The sequence below is a fragment of the Phoca vitulina genome, unplaced genomic scaffold (assembly GCF_004348235.1).
Source record: "Phoca vitulina isolate PV1807 unplaced genomic scaffold, GSC_HSeal_1.0 scaffold16, whole genome shotgun sequence".
In the NCBI taxonomy this organism is placed as follows: domain Eukaryota; kingdom Metazoa; phylum Chordata; class Mammalia; order Carnivora; family Phocidae; genus Phoca; species Phoca vitulina.
Window position 1 is genome coordinate 33,112,139 of NW_022589719.1, and position 16,806 is coordinate 33,128,944.

General features: G+C 63.5%; 1 protein-coding gene across 2 annotated transcripts; it reads left to right on the forward strand.

The window, feature by feature from the left end:
- The first annotated feature begins 6,162 nt into the window (after window positions 1–6,162).
- GRK2 (G protein-coupled receptor kinase 2) lies at window positions 6,163–15,375 on the forward strand. 2 transcript variants are annotated; one of them, XM_032414884.1, is made up of 20 exons: window positions 6,163–6,514; window positions 8,256–8,329; window positions 8,442–8,543; window positions 8,666–8,740; window positions 8,867–8,928; window positions 9,716–9,767; window positions 10,068–10,159; window positions 10,550–10,649; window positions 10,744–10,822; window positions 10,912–11,042; window positions 11,302–11,396; window positions 11,471–11,578; window positions 11,781–11,847; window positions 12,125–12,225; window positions 12,780–12,846; window positions 12,927–13,022; window positions 13,269–13,431; window positions 13,591–13,727; window positions 13,816–13,926; window positions 14,039–15,375. In XM_032414884.1, the coding sequence occupies exons 1-20, from the start codon at window positions 6,265–6,267 to the stop codon at window positions 14,201–14,203; spliced, it is 2,127 nt and encodes a 708-aa protein (XP_032270775.1). In that variant the 5' UTR covers window positions 6,163–6,264; the 3' UTR covers window positions 14,204–15,375. The 2 variants fall into 2 exon arrangements, with proteins under 2 accessions (XP_032270775.1, XP_032270774.1); XM_032414883.1 differs by having other exon boundaries at window positions 6,168–6,514; window positions 13,813–13,926.
- The last annotated feature ends 1,431 nt before the right edge of the window (window positions 15,376–16,806 follow it).

The following is a 16,806-nucleotide window of genomic DNA, read 5'->3' on the forward strand; positions in this document are numbered from 1 at the left end:
CCTCCAGGACTTCCTGCTCTTGATTTGGGGGGGAGGAGGCAGGGAAGGGGTGCAGGGGAAGGTTTCCTCCCTTCCCCCTCCACTTCTCCATCACCAGCAAAACCCTGGTGTTTCCAGCCTTATCCCTCACCCAGGACTTTCCACCCCAGTAGTAGCTCAACTCCCCACTCCCCAAACAAGGTGATCTTGTCGGCTCAGCTTTCCTGCTTTCCTCAGGAATGGGTCTCTGGGAGGTCTGTGCCCATCTGTTCTCCTTTCCAGAGCGTGGGGCTTCACATTTTTGCCATTACGTTACTCACCCGCCCGCCCGCCATTCCCTCAGTAAGTGGATTTGAAGGGAGCGTGAGCATCACAGGTTGGAATCTGCAGGGGAATCTGGGCGCTGTCAAACCAGGAATAATGTGTCCTATTAATGCACGATCAATTCCTAGTAGTAAATTCCCGGTGACGTCAGGTGTAGGCACTCTGCAGCCGCGTTTCCTCCCCGCCCCGGGCACCCAGGGGCTGCGTGTGCGCGCCTGGTGCTTCCAGGATATTATGCTCCTGCCTCGGAACAAACGGAACAAACCGCAGGAGCCAGGAGCACGTGAGAGCCTTTCAGGAACGCACAGCCTCCTTCACACCTGCCCCCTTCTTCCTGTGGCCCCCAGGGGCCACTGTCCTCCCTGCTGGTTACCGCTACTCTGTCTCCAGCAAGAGACCCTAAAAATGAGCTGTTGGGCTGCAGCTTTTTTCCAAAACGATAACCTTCCTTCTCGGCATCGCTGCTCCCTCCAGGGGTAGCCTCTGTGTGGGCAGAGGAGCGGGGTTTCAGGAGCGAGTTTTCTGGTGTTGGAGTGTCGGCAGCGCTGTGTCTGAGTGGGGCGTTCTCGGACCCTGGAGGCCGTCGGGGTCGGGGTCGGGGACAGCCCCTTCCTGGGAACCCCGCGCCAAGGAGGCCTGGAACTTTGCTCTTGGTGCGTTTTTCACGTAATAGCAAATTGCAGGGTGTGGTGCTCATGCCACGTTCGTACAGAAGCTGTGACGTGTGGCCAGGCTGCCAGCTTGCCCCCTTCCGCACACCCCGCGGGGCGCCACTCTGCGGCCCCGGCACCGGTGGGAGCCGGGGACGGTCCTTCGGACATCTGCGGGGGGGAGGGGGGATTCGTGTGTGCGCTGCCTGGTGGCTCTTGTCATCTCCTCCCGGGCCCAGGGCTCGGACTTTCCCATCGGGTGTGTGGCCCTGTTCTCAAGCTCTGAGGACACTGGGAGCCCCAGGGAGAGTCACTGAGAAATATTAATAAGAAGCCCCAGGGGACTTCCTCCTACTGCTGCCACCTCAGTACCAGGTTTCCTGGAAATGCCACAGAGGGGCTGCAGCTCAGGCCACGGCCTCTGCTCCGTGGCTTGTTCTCCGGCCTTTCCCAGACCCGCCAGGCCTGTGGCCCCCGTGCCAGCTTGCACCGTCCTGGGGTTTCGCGACCCCGGCGTCCCTGTCACACAGGAGCTTGGGCGCCTTGGCCCCGGCCCGCTAGGTGCCGGCCTCCCGGGAGCGATGCTGCCCGCCGCCCACAGCACTGGCAGGGGATGGAGGGAAAGGCAGCCTGGGCACGAGTCTGGGGCCCTCGGGGACCCTGTCCCCAGCTCTCCTGCAGAGGTTGAGGGGAGGCCCCTGCCCGGTGGGACACCTTTTCTTAGGGAGACTTGGACGTTGTCTCGTTTTCTGCCGCGAACTCAGTGTGGGATGCGGGGCAAGCCGCTCGGCTTCCAGCCTAGATTTCTTCACCAGCAGAACAAGTGTGTTTGCTTCTGACCCCTGCTGTCCCTCCCAGCCCGCGCACAAGCTACTGTCTGTGACCCCGTGTGGGAGTCACCTGTGAGGGCCCAGGTCAGCTCACCAGGCCTCGGTGCCACAGAGCAAGGGACCTTGCTTTTCTTCTGAACCACGTGGTTCCAGAAGCTACCGGAAGTTCTCCCCCACAGCCCTTACCACCTTCCTGCCTGCCGTCCTGTCACCCCTGCCCGCACTCCGGGCTGGGAGGGAGGACATGCTCTCTCCCTCAGCGTCAGGCTTGGCCTGCTCCTCAGAGCAGCTGCGGCCCGAGCCAACGGCCCTGGCCATAGGCGGCCCCCTGTCATGGCAGGGCCGGCCCTCCCGCCAAGGGGCCCTTGCTACTTTGTTGGGGCACGTACCAGGCTCTGCCCGCCCCCCCCGCCCCCCCCGTCCCCGAGGGAGATCAGCATGAGTGTGTGAGGCTGGTCTGTGAGCAGAGGGGCCTTGCAGCCCCTCACCCGACGCAGGGAGTGCTCCTGGCCCCAGCCGTGGCCAGTGCGGTCGGGAGGCCCCCTGGCCGTAGGACGTGGGAGGTGTGGAACAGAGACCCAAACAAGACCGAGTAGCTCGGGATCACGTTCTAGAAGAGGCACGGGCCGTGGGATCCCAGGAGGAGGGGACATGAGCTGACAGCTCTCACAGCAAGGCTGGCATCTTGAGACAGTTCTTCTCTTGTGTCCTCTCAGGCTTTTTAAATGGCCAGCGCGGTGGGGGCAAATTCAGCAGTTTGTTGACATCCTCATTTCACAGATGGGGAAACTGGGCGTTTAAAGTCTGTGACTAGGCCTGGCCTCCGGGGAGGGGGGTTGGGGCGAGCCATTTGGAGCTCAGGCCCTTCCCCAGAGAGACGGGGAGCCTCAGGGTCCTCCTGGCGGGGAAGAGGCAGGCATTTGGCTCTCCTGACAGCGCAGGGTTGATCTGGCAGCCACGTGCTCCTGGATATCAGAGCTGTCGGCCTGGGTGGGGGCGGGAACGCTGCCCCGGGCTCGTCACCGCTCTAGACTCCACCAGTAGCAGGGAGCGGGTGTTGGAGACGGAGGTGACCCAGCCCAGGAGGCCGCCACCACCTCCCGTGCCAACCTGTACTTGCCTCCCTGGCGGGAGTGTGTCCCGTAACACGGTTTTCTAACCTGCCAGCCCCAGGAGAACCGACAGGAAGCCCTAACGTCGTCGCTTTGGGGGCCTTCCATTCAAGGGCTCTGCTCAGTCTGATCTCATGTTTGGGTGGGGGGAGGTTGTTTATTTTATTTAGAAAACATTTTTTTCTTTTTAAGGAAGAAAGCGAAGTGCTGTGGGCTGGGAAGAGAGTTGTGGCCGTCCCAGGCAGCTTCGGAGGGGAGGCGGGGTCTGACCACCCGGGGCCCACTTTCTGCTCTTTCCTGGGCTGAGCCCACAGCAGAGCTCCTGGGAAGGGAGAAGGCCGTGCTGGAGGCCGGCTCCCTGAGAAGCGACCACCCTGGCTCCCTCATCTGCAGGCCTTTGTCAAGAGTGCATTTCCCTGGCGAGTCCGGTTCCCGGCTGTCGCGGGGGCCGCCGAGGCCCGTGGTGGGAAGTGGTGGGCATTCCCGCTGTAGTGTCTTCACTAAGCTGGTGCCAGTCTCGCTGGCTCCCTGGAAACCAGTCTGGGGCTCAGGCGGCCTTCCCAGTGCCTATCGCAGGGGCCGTGCCCAGCGGGCTGGTGGCGTCACCCTTCGCGGGCTGGAGTCACTTTGCCTGTCATCTGCATCCACCTGTCTGGGCCTCCCGCCTGACTGCACCTGACCACCATCTGACCATTCACCTCCATGGAGGATTGACGTTTTGTGATATTTTTTTCCCACTTTATTACTTTGTCCATCCCCTCCCATAGACCAAAATGTCCCCAAACACAGAATTGGGTGCAGACGTGGAGTGCCAAGAGCTGAGCCAAGGGGTGGTGAGGATCCAGCCTTCCTGGTCCACTTCACAGGTAGAATTCAGGCACTTGGCCCTTGTGGGGTTCCCAGGGCTCTGGGCTCAGACCCTAACTCCTGGCCGCCCGGTCTCAAGACCCTGCCGGGCCTTCTCTGCCTTGCCCTGGGCCCTAGCTGCTGTTCTGCACCCCACACACCCCTGGTCGGTCCCACTGTCCTCCAAGAAGGAGGTCCTGCGCTCTCCCTCACAGGGAGAGGAACCATAGGGCTCCAGTCTCTGATCTGCAGGCCCCAGGGAAGGTTTTTCGAGCTCCTGCCGTGTGTGAAGCACAGAGTGGGCCTCCTGAGTGCCCGTGCGTCCCTGTGAGTCCTGTGGAGCTGAGGAGATGTGTTCTTGTCGGTGGCTGGTAGATGTGAACTGGTGTGGGGCACTCAGGAGGGAAGGCTGTGCCGGCATGGGTGGGGGCCACATCCTGGCCTCGGAGCCCCTGCACATGGCAGAGGGCATCCTTGCTCTCCCCAGGGGAACCAGCTCTGAGGCAGCATGGGGCCACCGAGCCACTGGCCCTTGGCTGGGAGCTCTCCCCTTGTTGGTTGGAGTCAGAGGATGGAGACACAGGACGGCTGTCCTGGTCATCAGCACCCTTCTTCCTGTTGGAGACAGCTTTTGGAGGATATCACAGCATCTTTCAGCCTCCGAGGGCCGGGCAGCCGGGGGAGGGAGTCACTGCCGAAGGATTGTGCTTCCGACAGCTCGGCGCGGCCTTTCCTTGCATGGCTCAAACTTGAGCAGAGGCCTCGGGGGCTGGGGGCTGGGGGCTGGGGGCTGGGTGGAAGGAGAAGGAGAGTGCTGAGGGGAAAGGGGCAGGGGTTCCCCCGCCTTCTTGCCCAGGCCCAGAGGCTGGGCAGCGTCCCTGGGCCGCACCGGCCCTGCCTGGAGCACTTTCACCTCAGGCACCTCTTCGTGGCCAAAACCCTGGCAGGCCTGGCCTGCTGTCCCCGCTGGCCCGGTCAGTTCTCCCGCCCGCCTGATGGCCTGAGCCTGCTCCCACCCCTGTTTCTTCCCTTCCTTACTGGTCATCCCTCTTGCGTCGTCCCCACCTGGGCTTCCTCCCGTCTGCTCTGGACCGAGCCCCCTCCTGCCTGCTAGCCTCTCGCTCACCCTTGGCTTGTCCCCACATCCCCCCACCTGCCCTGGGCTGTGCCCCCTGCTCACTGCCCGTTTGCCCGGAGGAACCCAGCGGAGTTCCTCCTCCACGCAGCCTCTCCTGACAGCCCAGAGCACTCTCCCTTTCCCTCGTGGCTCCCATCAGGCTTTGTCACACACCGTCTAGTGTCTTAGAGCCACAGATGCAGAACTTGCACCCTGGGAGGGCCTGCCTAGAGGGCAGGGGTGCGTGGACCCTTCCAGTAGAGGACGTGCAGCAGACCCTGGTGACCCGCGCTGGGCTCTAGGAGGGATGCAGTGAGGCGGGGCACAGAACCCAGACTCTCTCATCCCTGGTCCTCACCAGCTGCAGTGTCTTATCAGTGACCTGCCAGTGGCCTCCCCTATCCTAAGGGCTGTGAGCATTGCGTGGGCTCAGGTGTGCCTGCCCAGCTTGGTCCTCAGTACAGGGCTGGAGTGTTCCTCAGGAGCCCGGGCTCCGGAAGGCCAGACTGATTACGGCTGGCCAGCATGACAGGCAGGCTGGCCGGGCCGGACTGCAGGTGGCCCAGGGGAGTGGAGGAGGGGACAACAGGGTACCACTGGGGCATGAAGGATAGCCCCATGTCGCCTGCTCAGACAGTCCTTGGTGTTAAGGGTGAGCTCTCGGATGGGGAGTGCTGGCTGGGCTTCTGTGGCCGCGATGGCCGATGGCCAGCCTCTCCCCTGCCGCCCTCCCACGCAGCCTCTTCCCCTGCAGCGCTCCCAGGCGGCCTCTCCCCTGCCTCCCCTGCAGCCCTCCCAGGCGGCCTCTCCCCTGCAGCACTCCCAGGCGGCCTCTCCGCTGCCCCTGCAGCCCTCCCAGGTGGCCTCTCCCAGGCAGCCCGGGGGGAGGGGGCACATGCTTAATTCAGACATTATGGACAAGGAACTGAGGCTTGGCTTTTGTTTTGTTTTTACTATGTAAAAACTTTGAGATATGATTCACATAACATAAAAGTCATCATTTTAAATCGTACAATCCAGTACATTCTCTGCATTGTGCAACCCTTGCCCTACCTCATTCCGGAACATTTCTATCACCCCAAAAAGAATTCCTATACCTGTTAGCAGTTACTCTTCTGTTCCCCCAGCCCCTGGCACCCACTAATCTGCTTTCCGTCTCTGTAGATTTGCCTGTTCTGGACACGCAAGATAAGTGGAATCATAGAACTCGTGGCCTTTTGTGACTCTCTCTTTTCACTTAGCACGCTGAGGTTCACCCATGTGGTAGCATTTCTGTACGTCAGCGCTTTGGCCCACTTTACGGCCGAGCAGGATTGTACGGTCAGGTCAGGCCCCATCTTGGTTACCCATCATCTGCTGATGGTGAGGCCTGGCTTCTGAGGCTTGGCCGGCTTCCCGAAGCTGGCATGAGGCCGTACTGGGACCCGACTTCTGAGCAGCCACCTGCTGGCCACCCTGGCTTTGAGGGACAGAGCACGGGTGGGCAGGCCCAGGCTGGTGGCTGCCTTCCTGGAGGCAGCGGTGGCAGTCTGCATTCCGGGAGAGCCCGGGGGCTCACCGAGGCCCTCCTGTCTCTCAGCATCCGCAGTGTCATGCAGAAGTACCTGGAGGACCGGGGCGAGGTGACCTTTGAGAAGATCTTCTCCCAGAAGCTGGGTGAGTCCGTGCGGAGCTCTGCTGGCCCCGAGGACCTCCCACCACTGTCCAGCTGCCCAGGCCCTGGGGTGTGGGGGCAGGAGGACCCCGAGGCCGCTTTCCTGCCCGCCCCCCCAGCTGGCCAGCCTCTGTTCCCCCCGCTCCCTGGAGGTTTGGCAGGGCAGCCGCGAGCACCCCGTCTCCCAGGGTGGCCGCGACCCGGCGTGCCTCCCAGCCCCTGGCTGTCGGCCCCGGGAGCCCCGTGAAGGGGGTGGGGGCCCAGCAGTCTTCCAGGGCTGCCGGGGAAGTTCCTCCTTGGGGTTTTTGTTTGTGAGAGTTGCAGCTTCCCCTTGGCTCAGGCACAGCTGCTCGGGCCGTTGGTAGAACTGACAGGAAGGGGCGGGGCCCTTCCTGTGGCGCCTGCCGAGCTGTGGTCGTCGCCCCCGCCCCCATGGGCCCTCTTTGTGAGCAACCTGCTTTGGCCGGGCCCCTAAGATCCTCCTCCTCCTCCAGTGCCCTTGTTTTACCAGCCGCTGCTGCAGACCTGGCCCGCAGGGCAGGGCTGGGTTGGGGTGGGTCTCCGGGAAGCAGGGCTCCAGGCCCTCTGGGCTCGGGTCTGGCCTTCCTGAGAGCAGGATCTCAGCTCTGGAATGGGAGTGGGCCTGGCCTGGCGTGGCCTGGCAGATCAGGCCCTGGGGGGCAGTCTTGGGGAGTCAGTATATCAGGAAGCACAGATTGGGTCCGTGGCCTGTGCTGTGTGACCTCGGGTACATCGCTTCACATCTCTGTGCTTGTTGGTGTCCTCACCTGGGAATTAGGACTGAGAAGCCCTGTTGCCCGGGACTGTTGGAGGGCCAGATGCGGCGTCCTCAGTGAAAGCCCCTAGCCCACTGGGAAACCCAGGCCACAAGTTACTCAAAGTCCAGGCCACCCTTACCAGAGCACACATTGCTGTGTGCTCTGGCAGAGGGGCTCAGGCAGTGCCCCCAAAGAGGCATGGAAGCCATCCAGCACAAGCCTGGTCCCCCATGTGAGGCTGGAGGGAGTGGGCACTGCCCTTACTTCTCTTTTGAACCCTCAGGGCTGCTCTGGGGCCAGGCCTCCAGCCCCCATTCCCCTGGGAAGGGTGAGGCCTGGCATGCCCAGGGAAGGGGGAGGCCTCCTGGGAGCCCTTCCCGTAGCTTGTCCCACCTCTTACCTTCCCCAGTCACCCCTGGCCTGTGTTTCCCAGGACCTCCCATCCGGTAGAAGAGCCCCAAGTTCTACTCATGCCCACCTGACAGGCCTCCCGGAAGTCTGTTTCTGTAACTGTTTCTCAGGGCTGCTGTGAAAATCAGCCATATGTGGAGAGGGCATGATATTGGGGGGGGGTCCAGGGAGAGGCCCCCTGGAAGGCTGCCTTCCCCCCTGCTATGCTCTGGCCTGACCCAGGGGGATCAGCACCCACACAGCCTGCCCAGTGGGCATGTTGCCCTTGAGCAGCAGGTGCAGGCCCTGGACTACAGCCAGAGGGTGGGCAGCCAGAGCCAGCCCTGAGCCTCCGCCTCCCCAGAGAGCCCATCACATCCCAGCCACCCCCCGAGGAAGCAGATTCTGGGAGGGGTGGGACTGAGAATCTTCAGTTTGTGCCAGCTTTGGAGGCCACCTTGCCCAGTCCCTGCCTAGGGCAGAGACCACCTTTGCGTTCTGCCCGCACCACCCACCATGAAGGGAAGGCCTCCGAGGGGTGTGGCTCCATGTGACCCAACCCCCTCGCTTTCAGGGTACCTGCTCTTCCGAGACTTCTGTCTGAAACACCTAGAGGAGGCCAAGCCCTTGGTGGAGTTCTACGAGGAGGTGAGGCCCCTGCTGCCTGGAGAGAGGGGAGGGGGTTGGGCTGCGTTCATTGAATCTGCAAGATGCCTGGCATTGGCGCCTCCATGTCACCTGTGGGGATCTCGTCGTCTAGATCAAGAAATACGAGAAGCTGGAGACAGAGGAAGAGCGCTTGGCTCGCAGCCGGGAGGTCTTCGACACCTACATCATGAAGGAGCTGCTGGCCTGCTCGCATGTGAGTGCCCCGGCCAGCTTGTCCTCAGGCCTAGACCCAAGGGCCGGCCCACAGCGGCCTGGGCGCTGGGATGGAACGAAAGGACCCTGCGGAGAATTCACAGCCACCTCTGTCTTCCCCAGCCCTTCTCGAAAAGTGCCACTGAGCACGTCCAGGGCCACCTGGTGAAGAAACAGGTGCCTCCGGATCTCTTCCAGGTGTGTACTGGGCCTATTCCCTGCTGCCTCCCGGCCCAGCCAGGGTCACCCTTGGGCAGCTGAGGTCACGGAGCGTGGTCAGCTCCTAGTCTGGCTCAGTCACCAACCTCCAGCTTCCTCCCTTAGCCATACATCGAAGAGATTTGTCAGAACCTCCGAGGGGATGTGTTCCAAAAATTCATCGAGAGGTGAGAGCTGGGCACGTGCGGGAGGGGAAGGTGAGGAAGAGACTGTTCTGAGAGGGTGTGGATGGTGTGCAGGAGAAAAGCCAGCCTGCTTCGGGCCCAGGGCGAGCGGGTGCCTGGGCCCCACTAGCGGCCCTGTGCAGACACTCCTCAGGGGTCGGACAGGCTCCCAGCCGTCACTTCCTGCACACTCCCGCCCTGCCCTTCTTAGCCCCAGGCATCTCCGAGCCTGTCCCAGGTGATTCTCCAGGGAGCAGGAGACCACCTAAGTGTCTTTCCTTCTCATGGACTGTTTAGCACCTTGCTGGGCCCAAGAAGCATCGGGGCCATGGTAGGGGTGGGCACAACAGGACACAGTGTCCTCCGCTGTGGCCCTCATGGCCGGAGCTGGCCTGGTGGGTGGGAGCTGTAGGCTGACTTCAGCTTGATGTAAAGAACAGCTTTCGAGGGCCCCAGCCGCGCAGCCGTGGAGTGGGAGCCTCAGCGTGGGGCGGGGGGAAGTGAGTGCCGTGTTGGCTGGAGGTGTGCAAGCAGGGATGAGATGAGCATTGTCAGAGCTATGGTAGCAGGAGGTCTGGATCAGACCAGAGGACCTCTTGTCCAAGCTTATCTGAAACCCGACAGCAGGTGGCCAGGCCCCACGTGGGCCAGCACTATGCCTAGGCAGTCCAGGAGGGGACACTGAGGCTCGGGACCGCAGGCGGTGGCCATGATATGGGGTAGGCTTGCCCCCGGCATCATTTTGCCCGCTTTCTGAAGCTCATCGGAGCCCCGGGTTCTTCTCTTACAGTGATAAATTCACACGGTTTTGCCAGTGGAAGAACGTGGAGCTCAACATCCATGTGAGTGGGCTGGAGGCCGTGGAGGACTGTGCTCCCTCCCTCCCTGCTTGCCCTCCCCAGGCTTGGTCAGGGCTGGGGGTGGGCAGGGGAGTCTGCCCTTCAGCCCCCAGGGCGGTGGCCGGGGAGGGTGCGTGCCGGGATCCCAGTGGGGGTGGTTCAGGGCAGGTAAGTGCGTGGTGAGGGGGGCCCTGTGTATGCCCCCCCTCCGGCATGGGACTGGCCCCCTGCTGCCTGGGTGTCTTTGCCCCGAGGCAGGGTCCGGGCAGCCCGCAGTGACCCCTGTTGTTGCCCCCCCCACAGCTGACCATGAACGACTTCAGCGTGCACCGCATCATCGGGCGAGGGGGCTTTGGCGAGGTCTATGGGTGCCGGAAGGCCGACACGGGCAAGATGTGAGCACCGGCTCGGATCCAGTGTCGAGTGGGGTGCCTGAGGGAAGGGAGGGCCCCCTGGGGATGTCCGTGGGGATTGGGGCCCCCAGGTACCAAGTGAGCAGATCTCTGCAGAGGGCCCCTGTTTCCCTCCGTCCTGTGTGTGTGCTGCTCCTCACCCCACAGGCCCCCAGAGCCCCTGACTCACCAGCACTTTCTCCTGCTGTCTTTCTGTCTTGACTCTGATGCGTCTTACGCTTGTTGCAGTGTCTAGTCTTCACTGCAGGAGCCCTGAGGACTGCCGCCCGCCCCTCCTGACCCCCAGGTGCAGCCCTGAGCTCTGCACTGAAGGTGCGGGTGGACTGACTGACCGACCGGCATCCCCCCTCCCTCTCCCCTCTCCCCCGCCAGGTACGCCATGAAGTGTCTGGATAAGAAGCGCATCAAGATGAAGCAGGGGGAGACCCTGGCCCTGAACGAGCGCATCATGCTGTCCCTCGTCAGCACTGGGGTGAGCCGGGAGGGCCCGGGTTGGTTCCCGCAGCAGCCTTTGGTTCCGGAGGCGGGTGCAGCCCCTGCTGACCTCCCCTCCCGTGCCCTCCTAGGACTGCCCGTTCATTGTCTGCATGTCGTACGCGTTCCACACGCCAGACAAGCTCAGCTTCATCCTCGATCTCATGAACGGTGAGTGTGTGGCCTGGCCCCAGGTGGACCCCGGGCCCGGGGGCTGGCCAGGGAGCTGAGCGCCACCCCTGTGGGGCTGCCTCCCCCAGGCGGGGACCTGCACTACCACCTGTCCCAGCACGGAGTTTTCTCCGAGGCCGATATGCGCTTCTACGCCGCCGAGATCATCCTGGGCCTGGAGCACATGCACAGCCGCTTTGTCGTCTACCGGGACCTGAAGGTGAGGCTCCGCACGCCCCCCCCAGTGTGATGGGCACAGGGCCTCTGGGGGCCGGCCGGCCACTCCCTTCCTCACCCTGCCCGCCGCCGAGCCGTTGTCACGATTCTGGTTGTCATTTGGGAAAGGAGAAGACCCTGCCCGGGGCCTTGTCCCTGGACACCCATGACCCCCTAGAGTGACCTGACCCTAGCTGGCATCTTGCCTGGCCAGACCGTGTCCTGAGCCGCCCGGGAGGCAGCTCACTAGGCTTCCTCCACAGCCAGCCAACATCCTCCTGGACGAGCACGGCCACGTGCGCATCTCAGACCTGGGCCTGGCCTGCGACTTCTCCAAGAAGAAGCCCCACGCCAGCGTGTGAGTGCCCGGCCCCCCACTCTCCCTTCCTGCACCCTCCGCCAGACCTGCTCACGGCCTCCTTGCTTCCACAGGGGCACCCACGGGTACATGGCCCCCGAGGTCCTGCAGAAGGGCGTGGCCTACGATAGCAGTGCTGACTGGTTCTCCCTGGGCTGCATGCTTTTCAAGTTGCTGCGGGGGTAAGTGATCTGTCCCAGGCAGGCGGTGGGAGGGAACAGAGAGGACCTCTTCCCGAGTCCAGGTAGCGGCCTAGGGGAGGAGGGGGGCCCACAGCTGCCTGGGTGTTAGGGTGGCACCGTTCCTGGCTTTAGATGAGGATCGTTGCTGCTGCCTGCCTCAGTTTCCCCATTCCTGTTCTCTGACCTTGTGCCTCCTGTCCAGGCACAGTCCCTTCCGGCAGCACAAGACCAAAGATAAGCATGAGATTGACCGCATGACATTGACAATGGTGAGTGTAGGGTGGCTGGGTGGAGTCCACGGGGGGCCAGGGTGGGGCTGGGGTCTCCTGTGTGTGTCTGGGTCCTGGACTCTTGGTTCTCACCAACGAACAACAAACTCGGGCCACTCATCCTTACTCTGGCCTCCTGCCCCAGAGGCTCCCCATCCCTGTGTTGTCAGAACAAACATGCCTGCTGGGGTGAGTGAGGAAGCTGGGCACTGTCTCTCTCTCTGCCGGGGGCCAGGACTCTTCTTCGGCCCCTGCCAATGTCCGCTCCTCCCTGCAGGCTGTGGAGCTGCCCGACTCCTTCTCCCCCGAGCTCCGTTCCCTGTTGGAGGGGCTGCTGCAGAGGGATGTCAACCGGAGACTGGGCTGCCTGGGCCGAGGGTGAGTGCCTGAGGCCAGGGCCACTGTCTCAGTCCCTCCCTCCCTGCCAGGGCCGTGTGGGCATGCCGCTAGGCCGGCCTGAGGATGAGGCCTGTGTCCCATCACCGGATCCCCCTCCTGGTGCCAGCCGCCTTTGAGGAGCTCACGGGCTAGGGCGTGACCAGCCCCGTCCAGTGTTCTCGGGGCAGGGCTGCCTGGGCTCGCAGCTGCCGGAGCCGGCGGGGGACCGGCTTCCAGAAGGGGCCCCTGTAACAAAGATGGTGACGATAATGATGATGACAAGAGCTTTTGGTGTTTATTAAACATTTACTGAGTGCTGGGCATGATGTTGCAAGATTTACAAATGTGAAAACTCACAACAGCCCTAGGGTGTGGGAACTGTTGCTCTCCCCGTTTTAGAGATGAGGAAACAGGCTGAAGTTTAAGGAACTTGCCCAAGGTGATGGAGCCAAAGAATGGCTGGCCCAGGAGTTAGCCTGGGTCACCTGCTCCAGCGCCCAGACGTGGCCCCCCCCCCCCCCCCCCGCGACCTGATGCCCCACATCTCCCCACAGGGCCCAGGAGGTGAAGGAGAGCCCTTTCTTCCGCTCCCTGGACTGGCAGATGGTCTTCTTGCAGAAGGTACCAGCCAGGGCTGGGGCCAGGCGGGCGCCCCAGAGGCCCCTGCCCGGTGCTGACGCCCAGCCTGTGTTCTGCCGCAGTACCCTCCCCCGCTGATCCCCCCTCGAGGGGAGGTGAACGCTGCTGACGCCTTTGACATTGGCTCCTTTGATGAGGAGGACACAAAAGGAATCAAGGTACCAGGCCTGCCCCGGCCTCTCCCACCTGAGCCCTGATCCTGGCCTGCCGGGCTCCATCAGCGGCTGGGCCTCGGGCTCCTCCTCCCCAGATATGCCCGGCGTGGGGGTGGGAGGCTGTTGGACCAGACCCCCCCCCCCCCCCCCCCCGGGGGGGGGGGGGGGGGCGGTGGCCCCCCCCCCCCCCCCCCCCCGCCTGGGAGCCCCGTGGCTGACGGGTGTCCCTGCCCTGTCCCCTCATCGAAGTTGCTGGACAGTGACCAGGAGCTGTACCGCAACTTTCCCCTCACCATCTCCGAGCGGTGGCAGCAGGAGGTGGCTGAGACGGTCTTCGACACCATCAATGCCGAGACGGACCGGATGGAGGCCCGCAAGAAAACCAAAAACAAGCAGTTGGGCCACGAGGAAGGTGAGGGTTCGCGGCTGCCGGGGACACCCACTGCTCATTTAGAGACGAGAAATAGGCTCGGGTTTCGGGAAGCCACCCGAGGTGACAGCCTGCGCGGCCGAACAAGGACTCCGACCCCGCGCGGGCCGGGCTGAGTCCGCCTCTCGCTCTCCTCCTCAGACTACGCCCTGGGCAAGGACTGCATCATGCACGGCTACATGTCCAAGATGGGCAACCCCTTCCTGACCCAGTGGCAGCGGCGGTACTTCTACCTGTTCCCCAACCGGCTGGAGTGGCGGGGCGAGGGCGAGGCCCCGGTGAGAAGCGGGCTGGGGAGGCGTGGGGGGGTGGGGGGCCCCGGTCCTGCGTCCTCACCGCCCCTGCCCCCCCCCCGCCCTGCAGCAGAGCCTGCTGACCATGGAGGAGATCCAGTCCGTGGAGGAGACGCAGATCAAGGAGCGGAAGTGCCTCCTTCTCAAGATCCGCGGCGGCAAACAGTTTGTGCTGCAGTGTGACGTGAGTGGGGCCGGGGGCCAGGGGGCGGCGCGGGCTGGGGACCGAGCCGGGGGGGGGGGGGGGGGCGGTCCCCCGCCTGACGCTCCCCACCCCCCACCCCCGGCGCCCGCAGAGCGACCCTGAGCTGGTGCAGTGGAAGAAGGAGCTGCGCGACGCCTACCGCGAGGCCCAGCAGCTGGTGCAGCGCGTGCCCAAGATGAAGAACAAGCCACGCTCGCCCGTCGTGGAGCTGAGCAAGGTGCCACTGGTCCAGCGCGGCAGCGCCAACGGCCTCTGACCCGCCCGCCCGCCTTTTATAAACCTCTAATTTATTTTGTCGAATTTTTATTATTTGTTTTCCCGCCAAGCGGAAAAGGTTTTATTTTGTAATTATTGTGATTTCCTGTGGCCCCAGCCTGGCCCAGCCCCCAGGGGGGGCCCCGCTTGCCTTGGCTCCTGCTGCCACCAACCCAGCCACTGTCCGGCTGCCCTCAGCCCTGACCCTCCAGGGGCCTCCCCTCCCAGGGTCTTCCCGCGGAGGGGCGGCGGGGCGGGGAGGGGGGAGCGGCAGCCCCGGCAGCCCTCCTGGCCCTTCCCCGGGGATGATGCCACACCAGGTTGTGCCCCCTCAGGCTCTGGGCTGTGCTCTGAGGGTGGCCCAGCGTCCCCCACCCCGGGGGAGGCCGCAGCACAGGGACACTACTTGAATTTTCCCACCGCAGCCCCTCCTGTGCCAGGGGCACAGTCCTGCACTGTCCTGTCCTCCGGCCAGTTGGTGGAGGAGGGGCCCATGATCTCCCTGACCCCAGGGCCTCGCCACAGCGACTTGAGCTCGTGTGCCCTTGCTCGGGAAGAACCCCTGTGTCACTGGCTGGCTGCCTCCATCCCCACAGTCCGCGGAGCCCGAGGGGCTCGGCCAGGAGGGTGGCATTGGCAGCAGGTCCCGCTGCCCTCCCTGCAGTGCCCCCTTCCTCCCACACCAAGCGCCCGGGCTCAGGGACCACAGAAAGGCAGCTGTGGGCTGTGTTACACTGGCCTCGCCTGGCCCCGAGGTCCCCTGCCACCCCCCATCCCCCCTTCCCCGGGCTGGGCCAGGCCTCATCTGCCCAGGACCAGGGGGGAACCAGCCTGGACAGGCCGGGCAGCACAGCGAGAGGGGCCAGGTGGGGCCAGCCCTCGCCACTCCCGGCCGGTCAGGGTGCCCCCCGGGCTGTCCAGCCCCAGAGCCCCACGTCCTGTCAGTGCCACTGCCCACGGGGCGCTGCCCCCCGCCCCGCCTGCCGCATGTCCCCTTGTGCCAGTCGCACTGCCCTGTGTGGTGTCGCGCCCTCTCCCCGACCCTCCTCCCCCCGGGGCTGGGTTGGCGCACCCTCCCCTCCCATCTACTCTCCCCGGGGCGTTCCTTTGCCGATTTTTGAATGTGATTTTAAAGAGTGGAAAATGAGACTATGCGTTTTTATAAAAAATGGTGCCTGACTTGGCTGTGTCTGATTCTTTTGTGCCCAATGACCGTTTCCAGCTACCACTGGGCCGGGTCTCGGTGGCACGGGGTCCCCTCCACTGCCACGGCAGGCATCCAGGGCCAGGCTGCACTGGCCCCGCCCCTCTTTGGCACAGGGGCAGGGGGTTCCACTGCTCTCCCACCCCCCCACCCCCAGCTCGTCCTCCCACCCTAGGGGAGCAGAAGGGGTCTTCTGCCCGCTCTCCAGGGAAGCAGGAAGAGGTGCCTGCAGTTCGGTGCTTGGTGTCCCATGTGGACTGGCTGGCTGAGCACCCCGGCTCGCCAGGCACTGTGCTGAGGACACCCTCTGGGCAGTCCGACAAGCACCTCTGTTCTTGGGGGTCCCACGGCAGCCTCTGGGCCCTTGGACCTGCCTGGCTTTAGCCTCCTCTCTCGGCTTGGTGCCCTGTAAGGGTCCCTGAGGCCTGAGGGATGCCTCAGCATGGGCCTTTACCCGGAGGCTCTGCTCAACTTCGTTCCCCCCACGTCCTCGCCCTTCAGGCCCCTCTAGGGGATGTCTGTTGCTGTCCACTCCATGTGGGGCTCTGCTGGGCAGGGCTGGGGGGCCTCCGTGCACGAAGGCTGCTGGGGGTGGGGGCCCTGGAAGTAGAGGCTGAGTCTTAGGAGGGAAAGGCCTGTGAGCTGGGCCCGCAGCATTGGGGCGGGGAGTTGAGGAGGATGTTCCCGATGCAGGGAATGGCCAGGCAGTCAGGAGTGGCTTAGGTTGGGAGCACTGTGGGAAGGAGCCAGCCTGGGAGGCCCTGAAAACCAGGCTAAACCTGGCCCAGAGCCCGGGGCGCACTTAGTGATAAAGATGTGAATGGACGTGGGGTCTGAACTTGGATAGGCTCTGGGAATCCCTGAAGGCTCTGGACAGGCTGGGTGATGAGGGCGGACTGATCGATGCCCATGATGCAGGGAGGGAGGCAAAGGATAGGAAGCAGGGAGGGAGGCTAGGGGCCACTGCTTGTCCAGGGAAGAAATGCAAGGAGAGGAAGAACACGGCCCACCAGGAATGGGCCCCACTTGGGGACGACAGAGAGGTAGGAGTCCAAGTGGGCCCACAGGGAGGTCTATGGCACATTCAGAGGACCGCCAGGGAGTACAGCCTGGGGGAAAGAGGGTGAATGTGACCAGATCTGGTTTTAGGTAATGCTAATGGGATAGCATAGGACACCGGGCACAGAGATGTCCCAGAGGAAGCTGAAATGCAGTCCTGGGGACGGCGTCGGGGTGACAGTAGAAACAGGCTTTCAGCAGGGGGAACGCCCCACTTGGGGGTTGGACAGGGAGAAGGGGCCCTGGAAGAGGGCTGAGGAGACAGTGGAGTTAGGATTCATGCTGGTGGAGAGTTGTGTGCAAGACTGCAGAAATCAGGAGGGGCCCGGCGGGAGAACATG

What these genes read in the sequence shown, in the direction of transcription:
- GRK2 (XM_032414883.1), top strand. Translation starts at nt 6,265, where the DNA reads ATGAGGCCGTACTGGGACCCGACTTCTGAGCAGCCACCTGCTGGCCAC. An exon ending in GATCTTCTCCCAGAAGCTGG is followed by an intron (nt 6,515 to 8,255) that starts GTGAGTCCGTGC and finishes CCTCGCTTTCAG; the next exon opens with GGTACCTGCTCTTCCGAGAC. An exon ending in AGGACACAAAAGGAATCAAG is followed by an intron (nt 13,023 to 13,268) that starts GTACCAGGCCTG and finishes CCCTCATCGAAG; the next exon opens with TTGCTGGACAGTGACCAGGA.